We start from the raw sequence: 12,710 nt of genomic DNA, 5'->3' as shown, positions 1-12,710 counted from the left end.
TTAAGGACTAGAAACTCCTTTCTGGATATATTTGTTCCAAGCGACTGTGTGGTGTTTAATGAAGAAGTTAAATCCTTCCCATCAATATAAGCTCCATGCAAAAGACTGCCCAACACAAGAGTTAACAGCAACACCATCAGATGGGTTTGAGTTTGCCCCGAACACTTCCAAGCTCTTTTTTTGGATAGGCAATCCCCAACAGAGAAATACCTTGTCCCGGTGAAGGTTTCACAGAACTATTAAGTGGTGGAATGGGATCAATTAGCCATGAGATGAAAAGTAAATGGCTGTAAAAATGCCTCCCCCTCCCAGCCCCCATTAACACCAGGAAATGAGCAGCCAGATGTAAATCAGCTCAATCATCAGCTACCGAGCACATCAGTAATAGAAGTTTCACAGCAAGAGAATGTCTAAGCAGTATTAATATAATTAATGTAGTGTAACAGCATGACCCAACACCATAATACTGTATAAAAAAAAAAACAAAACATCAAACACACTCCAACTCTTCCCCCTCTCGGCATTTCATGCAAGCCTTGACGGTCTCTAGCAGCTCTTTGCTGGAAACATGAACAGCCCACGGCAAAACTTTGCCTTGGTTTTATTGCCTGTGTGCGTCCCTCGTCCCACAGTTTATCTGTGGCATTATTTGTACCTAAGGACCCCAAAAATGGACTTATATATGCCCCAGAGGAAGTGAACAACAAGCAGGAATGGTAGACCAGGTACAAAGACCTACAGGACGATCTGATCTGGACTAGACTCTCAGACGAAGCCAACTTACAGTTCAGATGGACTCAAAAACATCCCTCCCTCCCCCAAAACCTAAACGCCAGCCACCTCTACGAGCCCACAAGGTGCTGGCACGCCAACTTTACACATCACAAGAAGAACAGGGAAAAGTTTTTTCCTCCCAACCACAAAATCTTTCTGCACCTTTTCACCGCAGACTATCAAGTCCAACAGTTGATCTTACATTCTCCAGAGCAAGGATATTTTACTACACCAAAACCGCTGACGTTATAGCAATGAACAATGAAGCCGTGACAGCTTGAAGACTAGAGGTCCTACACAAAAGACCGCAACACTAGACAGACCTTCAAACACCAAACACCACTTAAGAAAGGTGATAGCATAAAGACTTACCTTGAAGTCTGCCAACTGCTGGTTGATGGTTTCCACCTCTGTTCCCACCACCCACTGCAATGCCTCGTTCTCCTCCGCCACGGTTGTCATGTGGGTCAGCTCCTTCAGCCTGCTGTAGAAGTCCTCGACACGAGACAGCGTCGTTTCTACTTGCTCCTGACGGTTCTTGCCTCTCTCAGTCAGTTTGCTGCACTGTTTATTCAGCGTCTCCAATTCACGTTTCAGTCCTAATAAATCGGGGCTCCCTTCATCCTCCAGCATTTTCTTACATTCACTTTCAGAAGCTTCAATGTCAGACTTCAGCCTGTGGAGTTTGCCCAGGAACGTGCGAACGTCCTCTGCTTGGGACTGAAGGCTGTCAGAGTCTCTCCCGATGGGGCCCATGCTGTCTAACTCATCATCGAGATCTGCCAGTTGAGAGAACATCTCCCTCACCCGATTATTGAACTGGCTGATCCCTTCAAGCTTGTTTTCCATGAGCGTACAGCAGTCATTTACTTTCTGCTTCACAGCTTGGAAGTCCTGCTGAGCCACCTCAGCTTGGCTTAAGAGCTGGGAACAGTCAGACCCATCTGGGGCATCTTCTACTAGACCTTGAGTGAAGTTTTTCAGATAATCCACTTGTGGCTCCAGGGCCTGCAGCACCTCCTGCTGTGCCCTGAGCTTCTCCAAATTCTTGTTGCTGCAGGCTTGCGGCCCTAGTGCATCATAGATCTCCAGCTGGTGCTTCGCCCCTTCCAGCTTCTTCTCAATGTTCTTGAAGCTCTCTTGAAACTCCTTGAGCCTCTGTGACATTTCTTCGATGGAGCCCGTCTTGGCTTGCAGCTCTTCTGTGATGGCATCCATCTTCTGATTGATCCCAGCCTTCTCATCCCGAATGTCATCCTCATCGGTTTGAGAAGCATCAATCAGGATGTCGGCAGCGCTGTTCAGCATCTCCAGCAAGGACCGACGCTTCTCCACGTCACTCAGCATAGCCTTTGATCTCAGGAGAGTCGCCTCCAGCTGCACCGGATCCAGAGTTACTTCCAGCTCTGACATCTTTGCCTTGCAGTCCTCCACCCAAGGGAGGAGGTCTTCCGTGTGCCGTTGGTACTTCTGAGCTTTCTGCAAACAGTCCTTGAGCTTAGAGTGTCTATCAGCAGCCTGTTTGCTGAGCTCTTCCCAGTGTGTTTTGAGGCTGACCAACTGGTTTTGCAGAGTGGTCTTCTCCTCCCCAGGCTGGACAGAAAGCAGCAAAGATTCTCCCTCGGCTACAATCATCTCGTAGGAGCCACTGTGTTGGTTGAGGCTCTTCTGGAACTCTTCTTGTTCCTGAATTTGGCTCTGTAGCCTCTCCAGTTTAGCAGAAATAGGTTGGCTCTGAGCTTGCTGGCACAGTTTGTCATCTAGCCAGGTCCTGAGTTCATCAAACATATGCTGGAACTGCTGGGAACTTGCAAGCGCAGTCTGCAGTCGGTTCATCCGGTCGGCTGAAATGGAAATAAGATTAGAACACGACAATTAAGCTGAAATCAAATAAGCAAAGTGCAATTATTTAAAATCATCTCAGATGCACCAACTGTGTTTTGATTAACAGGAAGGAGCTTTCCATTGCATCACTAGCCTTTTTGCTCACCGATTCATGAATTTCTTAAGTAATAAAAGGCAACGGTAACGCAGTAGTCTCAGTTCTCCTGACCAGTCTCTAAATGCAACCTCTTAGAAACCAGAAGAGGCATCCCAAGATTAGAGGGTGGCCACTGGGTCTTCTCCATGCCCCATTCTGAATTTAGGAACCAGTTTTGGGGTTTTTTTCCCCCCCAAGCACAGCACATGCCACACCGCTGCAAGCCAGGCAGCCTTGTTGAAGAGCCACATCAGCAGGACTGAACATCTCTGCTCACTCTCCAGGCTCAGGTATGTCTGGAGCGTGAACTCTCCTGTGCTTAGTCCCACATAAAACACCCATGAAGCACCCTAAAAAATTATAAGTGGTGCTTCCCCTATTATTCCTAGAAACCCAGTCATGGGAGAGCCCTTTAGCAAAAAGCAGGGGTGGAGTTCAACATCCCAACATCTCTTAAGCAATGTCTCTGTGCTGTCTCACCTGCCAGGTCTTCCAGCCCTTTGAGAGGAAGCGCCACCGTCTCCAGACGTTTCCTTAACTCATCTTTGAGATACTGCTCCCCAATCAGGACAGAGAGGTCATCACAGAGGGTCTGAGCCTCTGCGATCTCCTCTTCCAGCTGCTCCAGGTCTGAGCGGATCTCACTGGTTTCCTCCAGCTGCTGTTTCACGGCATCGGGCTGCGTGCTGACGGCAGACTGGCTGCTCAGGCGCTGCCCAACTGCCTTCACCTTCTCGGAGAGGCCCTGGAGGAGCTCCTGGTACTGGGTGCTCTTCACTATGGCTTGGTCAATTTGGCTGGAGCGGGAGTTGAGGCGTTCCGTTAGCTCGGACCATTTCTGATTAACCCCTTGGAGCTCTTCCCGCACCTTGTTAGTGGATGGAGAAACATCTCCAGGGCCAGTCAAGATGCTCTGAGCTGCCTGGTTGAGCTGCTCATGCTGTTGTCTGCGAGCTTCAAATTCCTTCAGCATAAACTGGAACAGAAATATCATAAAAATGTTTGCATAAAACTGACAGCTCCAAGTACACACAGTCAAAACAAACCAGACCTCCAGGGGCTTTATCCAGCCCACGGAATCAGTAGGAACAAGCCCTGGGGTGGGACGGCAATTGGGCTGGAAAGAGCACGATTTACTGTGACCTTGCAACTTCAAAAGCTGGGAGGGGTCTGCGACTCCAGTACTTTGCTCTCTCTCTTATTTGTCCTACTGCTGTGTAATGTAACATAAACCAGTTAGATGAGAAGGAAATCTAATTATGTTAACTGGGGCATTTTATTTTATGATGTGGCTGGTTCCGGACATGTTAGGATTTGGAAGCAGGAGGTAGGGAAAGGGCAGGCTGCCAGGCGGAGGGGCAGCATTAGCAAGTCCTGCAGAGCATCAGCACAGGTCTTGTTTAAAGCAATTTCACTCTCCAAGAGGGGCCAAGTGATTCACTGATGAGTCAATCCAGAGCGGGGAAGGGAGCTCGAGCGCTGCACCCGTTTCCAGTTATTCACAGTAGTTCCCACTCAACACGGTTTGGAGGACTTGGGAGAGGAGCCATGAGGTCTCCCAACACTCGCTGCACGGCAGAGCACTTGCAAGACAAATAACTCCCGAGTGCAATCTTCCACCTCACATACTGGATGAGACCCGCTCCCCTCCTTGTCCTGAACCCACCGTGGAGACGCGTACGCAGCTCCCGGCTCACCTGGACCTGCTGCTTCTGTGCGTTCAGCATGTTCGGGTCGATGGAGAGGGGTCCCAGCACGCTCATCATCAGCTCCTTCTCCATGAGCCAGGGGCGCAGCTGGGCTTCGGCAGCCTGGAAGCTGGCCAGCTGGTTCGCCGACTCCTCCAGCTTCTGCTGCCGCTCGGCTGTTGCCTGGCTGGCTCTTTCCCACCTGCAATCTGAAGCACCGGCTGTGTTGGCGGTGGTCACGCTCCCGGCCAGCCCACCCCTCCATCGAGAAGGTTTTTTACCCTCCCCATGGTTTCCCCGATGGGAAACCTCCTCAGCTTTTCAATAAAACTAGCGTGGCTCTATTCACTCTCCATCTAATAAGCCGTTACCCATTTCTAATGGCTACGTGGTCTTGAAGCTCATAGAAAAAAAACCTTGCAAGCAGGATTTCTGCACTCTAGTCACTACTGCCATGAGCTGGTCTGACCTTAGGTGAGCCATCTCACATCCCTGGCTCGATAAATGAGGATACTCTCATGTGTATCAGTCCTCACACAGCACATTCAGATCTCCTGGATGGAGAACTCCGTAAATGCGTTCCTGCTATTTCAAAGAAGAGAATCTCTGGGCTTCTTTTTAAATACACAGTCTTGTTTAGTCAACATTTAATTAGAATCATAGAATCATAGAATAGTTTGGGTTGGAAGGGACCTCTAAAGGCCATCTAGTCCAACCCCCCTGCAACGAGCAGGGACATCTTCAACTAGATCAGGTTGCTCAGAGCCCCGTCCAGCCTGACCTGGAATGTTTCCAGGGATGGGGCATCCACCACCTCTCTGGGCAACCTGGGCCAGCGTTTCACCACCCTCAGTGTCAAAAATTTCTCCCTTATATCTAGTCTGTATCTACCCCCCTTTAGTTTAAAGCCATTCCCCCTTGTCCTGTCGCAACAGGCCCTGCTGAAAAGTCTGTCCCCATCTTTTTTATCAGCCCCCTTCAGGTACTGACAGGCTGCAATAAGGTCTCCCCGGAGCCTTCTCTTCTCCAGGCTGAACAACCCCAACTCTCTCAGCCTTTCTTCACAGGAGAGGTGTTCCATCCCCCTGATCATTTTCGTGGCCCTGGATTTACCTGGGAGAGCCTTACTAATGACTAGAATTTTATATCAAGCAGTGAAGCTTTTAATCAAAATAATCAACCCATGTCGCTAATGCTTTTTTTTTTTTCCTTTCTCTTTTTTTTTAAAAAAAGAAGTAATTTGGGGAGGCAAGTCTTTAAAATACACATCCATCGTAGAGATTTCCTTAATCATGACAGTGCTCATCTCGGGAACACCTTGTACACCAGACAGCGTGGAGATAAGTTCGCTATTTACTAAATTTTAATTAGAAGCGACTCTGCTCTGCCGTGACATTGGAATCGCCCTGCAATCCTGAACCACTTCTAATGTGATGTTTCAAGACAGAAGCCTCACCAAGTGCTTCAGGCACTTACTCAGGTCCTCCTGCATCTTCTTCCAGTTTGCTGCTTCCGGAGAATCTGGATATTTCTCCAGCAAACCAGAAAGTGCTTCCTTTACCTTCTGGATCTTCCCAGAATTCTGTTCCAATTCAGCCAGAAATGCCTGGAAAATAATCATATGAACTTCTTCAGATGTAGGGCAAAAGAATGAAATCACTGAGTAGGAACGAAGCAGCAGCTACAAGCTGGAGTTGGACAATTTCTGTTCTTTGCTCTTTAATGAAATCACTTCATTTTATTAGCAATAGCGTGACCTAACTTGGCTCCAAGAGCAGGGAAAGGCTGGGAATTGCTTTCCAGGAGAAGCTGGAGTGACCCAGCAACAAGGGCTACGGATAAGTTCCTTTCCCCTGAGCCAAATGCCTGAAAGCAACAGGTCTAAAAGCAAAGAGGGTCGAGCAGAGTGCGGGGGCTCCTGCTCCACGGACCCGCCTGTGATCCCTTCTGGGGAAAGCCCTTCTTTAACCCAGAGCAGATCCTTGCTGCTAATCCTTCTAGCCCTGCTGCAATAAAGCACATCTCCGAGATCCTTTGGGAGGAGGTGCTCAGATCCCCCTTTTTCGCTCTGGAAGAGAAGTTACCTTGTTGTGCTCAGCCTGGGCTCTCATCGTCTCCGTCTTGGTGGGCGAGGAGGAGGCGTCCAGCTCCGACAGCGTTCGTTCCTTTGACTCCAGCCACTTCAGCATCGAGCTTGCCTCTTCCTGCACTTCTTGCATCTTCTCCAGCATTGCCGAGAGCTGCTGCTGGCGTTCCCGCAGCGCCGCGCCAAGGTCCTGGTACCGCTGGGTCACGTCCGACACATCGCACTGGATCTCGGTCAGATCTGTTTCCAAAAAGCAGCCCGAGATGAGGACCGCTGCCTGCGTTGCCCATCTTAACCTGGACTATCAGGTACTAATCTAGCCCCGGGCAGCCACAGCCGGCCGAGCAGGAGGAGCAAGAGGCCACGCTGCCGTCCGTCTGTCCGCAGAGCAATGTCAGATTATCCTCACCTCTCATGCCAGAGGGGCCCTTCCAGTTGCACCACGTATGCACGTTGACAGTTTGCAAACAAAGCAAATGCCTTCATGTTTGTGAGACTGATGCAAGCTGAGCCCCCCTTTCGCAATGTCACTGCTAATACAGCGTTAAATAATTTGACACCAAAATATAAAGCCATTTTTATGCACCTATTATCTCGTTGAACCAGTGAACTAACAGCAGATAACGGGCAATAATTAAAATTGCTCTTCAAACTGAAGGGTTGGATGGGTTATAATCCCTTAGAACCAATAAATTTAATTGCAGGCCTTAAAACGATCTCCTATTTATCAGCTTTTAACACCACCTGATGGGGTGTCAGGGTGTTGTCACTCCCCAAAGCTGCCCCTCTCCGTCCTTCAGCCTGACCTACATCCTCCATCACCACCTGCCCGTCCCGCGGCTCCGGCTCCGGCACAGCACAGCCGAGAATTCACAAGCCTATTTGCAGGCTCATTTCACTTGCGCCGGGATGCTGACGGTGTCACATCATGGTTTATATCTCATGGATGGAAATGCACAGACAAAAATGGACAGGGAGACGGCGAGGCGGCCTCGGCACGCGCGTGCCGGCACAGCGGTGACAGCGAGCTCACCTTTGCATGTGTGGTATCCGTTCACGCTGCCTACCGACCCTCCCGGAGCGGGCAGCGCGGCACCTGAGCAGAGGGGATGGGGACAGACAGAGGGACAAGACAGATGCGTTAGGAATGCAGACAGCAAGCGATGAACGGCCCTCCACGACACGGACCACACTGGCCACCAAGCGCAGACGCGGCGTCTCCACGGGCCCACCCGCCTGGTGCTGATGAACCCACGGGCTCAGCGCCGAGCCATCGGCATTAGTTCGATTTGGAGGCCGTTTATGTCTCCTCCTCCCGACACACCCGCACCCCTCGCTTTCCTGGAGCTGCTCCCGCCTCGCTGGACCAGAAGCAGAAGACCTGAAGCTGTCTGGAGCTGGGCACCTCTCCCAACATCACCCAAGGTGGACGTGGCACCTGCATGGACCGTAATACTGGGGGCCACTGGCCACCTCTCCACCCCTTGAAAGCTGCTACCTTGAGCATGATTTTGTGAATTATAACATCAAGCGAGACTTCTGAATGCCTTCCCTGAAGAGATGAACACCCCTGAAAAGATTAACTCCCCTATATTCTCCTTTCTTACGGGATGAATATCTTGGTGCACAGACACGCTCTCTTTGCCAAGAGGCTCCACGCAGGATGTGTCAGTGTCCTCTCCTTGGACACCAGGCAGCTACGTTCACAACCAAACGGGGGTTAATCAGAAACTTCGGGTAAGTCTCTCTCTTCCTAACCACACATTTTAAAGCTTTCACGGCCTTAAGGGGCTGCAGCTTGGGTCACCCCACGTGAGCGACCGTGTGGGTCGCCCCCACCAAGCCTCTCCCCACTTCTCTTGGAGGTTTCCTACTGAACTGCTCAAGTTAACCCTAACAAACATATCTAGACTGTGAATTCTCATAAATGCCCATCAATGATGAGAGTCCAGAGACTTGTTCTCACGAGCTGGAAGACATCTTTTAGTTGGTTTCCAAACGAACCAGACATAATCTCATTGCTTCACAGACTTGAAGCCAAAAAGGAGACTAGTAAATCACGTCTGAATATTGCAGTCTTAAATTTCATCCAGATACGAAACCCAAATACTGGAGTTTGATTAAAACGCTCCAGTCCCCGGGAGGCTGAAGCACATCACCGAGAGAAAGCAGGAGCCGCCTCCACGAGCTCCCTGCGGGGCCGAGAGCCCGGACCCCCACGCTGCAGCAGCCTGAAACTCCCATGCTCCATCCGAGCAGCAATACGTGTCCCCACGCTGGGCTTACGGCGAACGCAGGGTAATTCAGTGCTTGTTACGCTACAGCAAATTAAGCCAGGTTGGTGGGCTCCAAGCGCTCAGCTGACACGTTAATGCAACAAGCGGCAGCAGCTCAACCACGGGGCTGAGCCCCATGATACTTGGGCCACCACGGGCCCTCTGAAATTCGTTAAAAAGGGGAAATAACACCCCATTTTTTTGCTTGAGGCAGGCTCAGAGAAGATGCAACGAGAGCAAACAGAGCTCCAAGGAAGGAGGCATCCTCAGGAGAGCCGGGCTGCGACTCACCTGCCTTGGACGGGGTGTCGGGGGCCGTAATCTCCACGATCAGGTTCTCCAGGAGGGTCCCTCTGCGGCCGATCTCCTCCACCTGGGCCCCCTTCCCCTTCCACTCCTCCAAGAGATCCTGGTCAAAAGCAAAGGCTGGGATCGGAGGCTGCGCTTGCCCTGCCGCAGCCCTCCCTCCTCGCCCGTCACCTCTGGGGTGACTCGGTGGCACCGGGACACGGTGCCCAGGGAACTGGCAACGGTTGCACCGGCACACGGCAAGCTGACTGCGCCGGGAAAGTGGGTGTCTTTATGTTTATTTTTGTTGGGGGGAATCAAAGAGTGAAAAGCTCTTCCCTAACTAGCGGGTCTGTCGCAGGAAACTTTCTTCTCCCTCCTACTGTTTCGGGGACCTCCCTCCTCCTCTCGACACATCCCAGCCTCACACGAGTCCAGTCCCCGCAGCTTTCGGCGGAGCCCGGCGGCGTGCCGTGGGGTGCGAGGGCCGTGGGTGACTCAGCAGACGCTGCTCTGCCTCTGAGTCAAACCCTTGGCGTATCTGATTTAAAGCATCACGGTGCTGGAAAGGAGCGGGGGCTCGGATGATGGGAGGCCACCTTCCATGTCTAGCAAAGGGAAACACTCAGCGAAAACAACTGTGCTTGGGTCTCCCACTCCCAAATCCCCGCCCCGAGCAGGCAGGGGGAGGGAAGGGAAACCAGGCAGCGCCCAGGAGGACCTTCACACTGCTCCCTTCCCCGCAAGCCAGGGACCACTGGATGCACACACACCAGGGGCTGCAGCCCAGCAGCCAGTACAGGGGAGCCCAGGACTCCTGAGACCATAAAACACCTCCCAGGACTCTGCTTCCTGGGATTTATTCCACGTTCCAGCGTTTCCACACCAGCTTCCAACTTTCCCAGTCCGGTTCCGGCTCCCGCTGCCCACCTGGATCTGCTGCCTGCGCTTGTGCAGCTCCTGGGTGCCCAGGGAGGTCTCGGCGGGCGGCATTTTGCCTTCGCTCTCCCTCAGCCACTTCCTTACGGCCCCGACCAGCTTCCGAAACTCGTCCAGTTGCTCCTGGCAGGACGACGCATCCTTTTCTCTGAGAGTGAAAAGGTTTCAGAGAGTCAGGGCTCGTGCTTTGCCTTGCAATTACCCCGGCTTGAATGCAGCACAGTTGTGTCTCTAGGAGCCCTTTTTATTATTATTATTAGATGTTGCTTAGGAACAGCACAGGCAGCGCCAGCCAAAGTGGGGTGCACACCGCAGCCTGCCCCTCACTGCTGCTGGCCCTCAAAGCCACGGCCGGTGGCACTTTCGGGGGTGCTCCGGCACCGCCGTGGGACCACCACTGCCAACCTACGCTGGCTCTGCACCGGTCTCTTTGTCCTGGGGGGAGCGAAGATTTCGGGAAGACAGGGCTCATTCATGCCGTCTCACTCCAGCCAGCTGCAGCCCAGGGGAGGCCAGGCTCTGCCGCCCCTCCTCCCCGGCCACAGCTCTCATCTATTCAGCCCGTCCCGGAGGAACAAGGCAGCCCCCGGCCGGGAGCCACCGGCCCCTCCGGCTCACCCTCGCTGACCACAGCTGCGAGCCGCCTGCACGGGGCCAGCCGGAGGCGGTTCTCTGTGCGGCGCTGAATTTCTGGGGATCATTATGAGATTCATCTGCTTTTCCCCATCACCTTTCCTGTATTCACCAGGGAGGTTGGAGATACAGCCTGGGAGGCGTGACCCCCCGGGGACACAGGCGAGCTGCCCCTCCAATCCTGCTCACGCTGCCATGGCCGATTCGAGCTCAAGCTGCTGCTAAAGTTCCCCTTTACCCCCACTTTAGGGGACTCCGGGGACAGTCTGCTCTGCTGTCACCTCCCGGAGAGCACGCCTGGGGCAGGCTCCCGATCCCCCGCCAGCATCCCGCTCCCCTCTGGCAAGACGCTCTGGGATGGAGCTGTGACAGCCCACACGCCGGGAAACGCACGAATGCCAGCTCCTGCAGCACCAGGAATTTTTCACAACGCCCCCAGCCAAGGCTTTTTTTAAAGCGTCAGCTGGAGCAAGCTGCCTTACGTCTCCCGGTGTGGGAGGAGGGAGGCAGGAAAAGTTCGCTCGTGCCCCCCCATGGAAAGGAGATCTCCATGGCGTCTTGCTCTGACCACAAAGCCACCCCCAAACTCGCCTCCCCAGAGCGTGGCCGGGTCCCTGGGACTCACCTCTCTTTTGCCGCCTTCTGCAGCTGCAGAAAGTCTTTCTTCAGGCTCTGCAGCTTCTCCTGCTGCTGGGAGGCGCTGGGGGCAAAGCCGCAGGAGCCCAGCTCCGCAGCCAGGTGCTCCAGGGCGGCCAGGTCCTCCTGGTGCTGCCTCATCTCTGAATTCAGTTCCTGCCAAGAGCAAAGGGCGATGCCGACCGTGCCCTCGCCAGCAGACTCGGGCAGAGGGGATGAGCCGGAGAGCCCCACGTCCTGGCGAGCCGGAGAGACCCTCTGCGGGCAGCGCCATGAATTGCACCCGTGCCGAACGGGCGGGCGCAGCTCAGTCCCACCTGCTCCCCCAGCTCCGGCTCAGCAAATACTTCAAGCAGCTGTGGGTGCAAGTCCCCCCTTCCCCGGTGCTGCTGTAAGGCCACGCAGTGAATGGGATGGAGGGCTCTAGACCAAGCCAAATCAACCCCCCCGCAGCACAAGTGTCTGGTTTTATGCCAACTTAGAGCATTTCTGAGGCTGTGGTCAAACCACCCGCGGTAGCAGAGCACTCGTAGGAAGCCAGAGGGAGGAATCCCGTGCAGCCATGACCGGCCACCAGGACCCACGGCATCTCCGAGGGCTTTGTCACATCCTGCACTGCGCTTACTGCCAGCGCTTGGGCGTTTTGCTGTGTTAACCCCGTGGAGCCTTTAATTGGTAAAACCTTGCTATATTTGGACTGGCCCCTAAGAGCCTGGCTAGAGATCCCTTCAGAAAACCAGCCCGGCTCCAGGGAAATGCCATTCCCCTCTCTCACTGCTGGAAACAGCCTCAGCCGCACCGGCTGCGCTCCCTTCCCCAGGCAAAGAGCCAGCACAGGTCCTGCGGATCCTGCCAGCCTGGGAGTGAACCAGGAGCTGTTCGCCCAGAAAGAAATCATTGTAAAACAGCCCTGCCCTAGAAACCCCGAGGCAGGTGGAGTCTTCTCCCCCTGCATCTCACCTGGATGTGCTGGGAGAAGTGAGCGATGTCCCGGTCTGGCTGGTTCCCGGATGCCAACATCCGCGCTCGGCTCTCCGTGAACTGCTGCAACTTCTCCAAGAGCTGCTCATACTGCTCGACCTTCGGGAGGAGGCCCTTCAGCACGTCCTCCCTCTCCTGCTGCTGCTGGCACAGCCTGCCAAAATGCTCTGTCACCTCTGCCAGCTTGCCCTGCAGGGCAGAGGCCGTGGGGCTGTCTGCCGCCTCCATGAACCGCGTCACCATCTCGCGGGTGGCTTCCAGGCAGCTCTTCTGCCTGGCAATGTCCTGCTTCAGCTTCTGTGGTAAGAACACAGAAAGGGATGCCATTTTAGGAAGGCTCTTGAGCAAAAGCGAACTGGCATGGAGAGGCTGGGCCGCCCTTGGGAAAGAACAGTCAGGCAAGAAGAGTTTTCTATCCCAGTTTTCCT

The 12,710-nt window shown here is 53.5% G+C and overlaps 1 protein-coding gene across 27 annotated transcripts in view; it reads right to left on the bottom strand.

Annotated features, from left to right (window-relative positions):
* MACF1 (microtubule actin crosslinking factor 1) overlaps positions 1-12,710 on the bottom strand; it is a 149,886-nt gene that overhangs the window by 54,128 nt on the left and 83,048 nt on the right. For 24 of the 27 annotated variants that reach the window (XM_076357469.1, XM_076357470.1, XM_076357480.1 and 21 more), the window contains 10 exons: positions 12,262-12,579; positions 11,291-11,457; positions 10,024-10,180; positions 9,097-9,214; positions 7,563-7,625; positions 6,528-6,769; positions 5,920-6,049; positions 4,453-4,652; positions 3,236-3,731; positions 1,147-2,618 (listed from right to left, as the gene is read on the bottom strand). In XM_076357469.1, coding sequence (XP_076213584.1) covers positions 1,147-2,618; positions 3,236-3,731; positions 4,453-4,652; positions 5,920-6,049; positions 6,528-6,769; positions 7,563-7,625; positions 9,097-9,214; positions 10,024-10,180; positions 11,291-11,457; positions 12,262-12,579 — 3,363 coding nt within the window. The remainder of the gene's footprint in view (positions 1-1,146; positions 2,619-3,235; positions 3,732-4,452; positions 4,653-5,919; positions 6,050-6,527; positions 6,770-7,562; positions 7,626-9,096; positions 9,215-10,023; positions 10,181-11,290; positions 11,458-12,261; positions 12,580-12,710) is intronic. The other 3 variants (XM_076357477.1, XM_076357483.1, XM_076357463.1) reach the window with 1 other exon arrangement.

The sequence above is a fragment of the Aptenodytes patagonicus genome, chromosome 21 (genome assembly GCF_965638725.1).
Source record: "Aptenodytes patagonicus chromosome 21, bAptPat1.pri.cur, whole genome shotgun sequence".
Taxonomy (NCBI): Eukaryota; Metazoa; Chordata; class Aves; order Sphenisciformes; family Spheniscidae; genus Aptenodytes; species Aptenodytes patagonicus.
The sequence above is the reverse complement of the archived record's forward strand: the minus strand, read 5'-3'. Positions and strand labels throughout refer to the sequence as shown.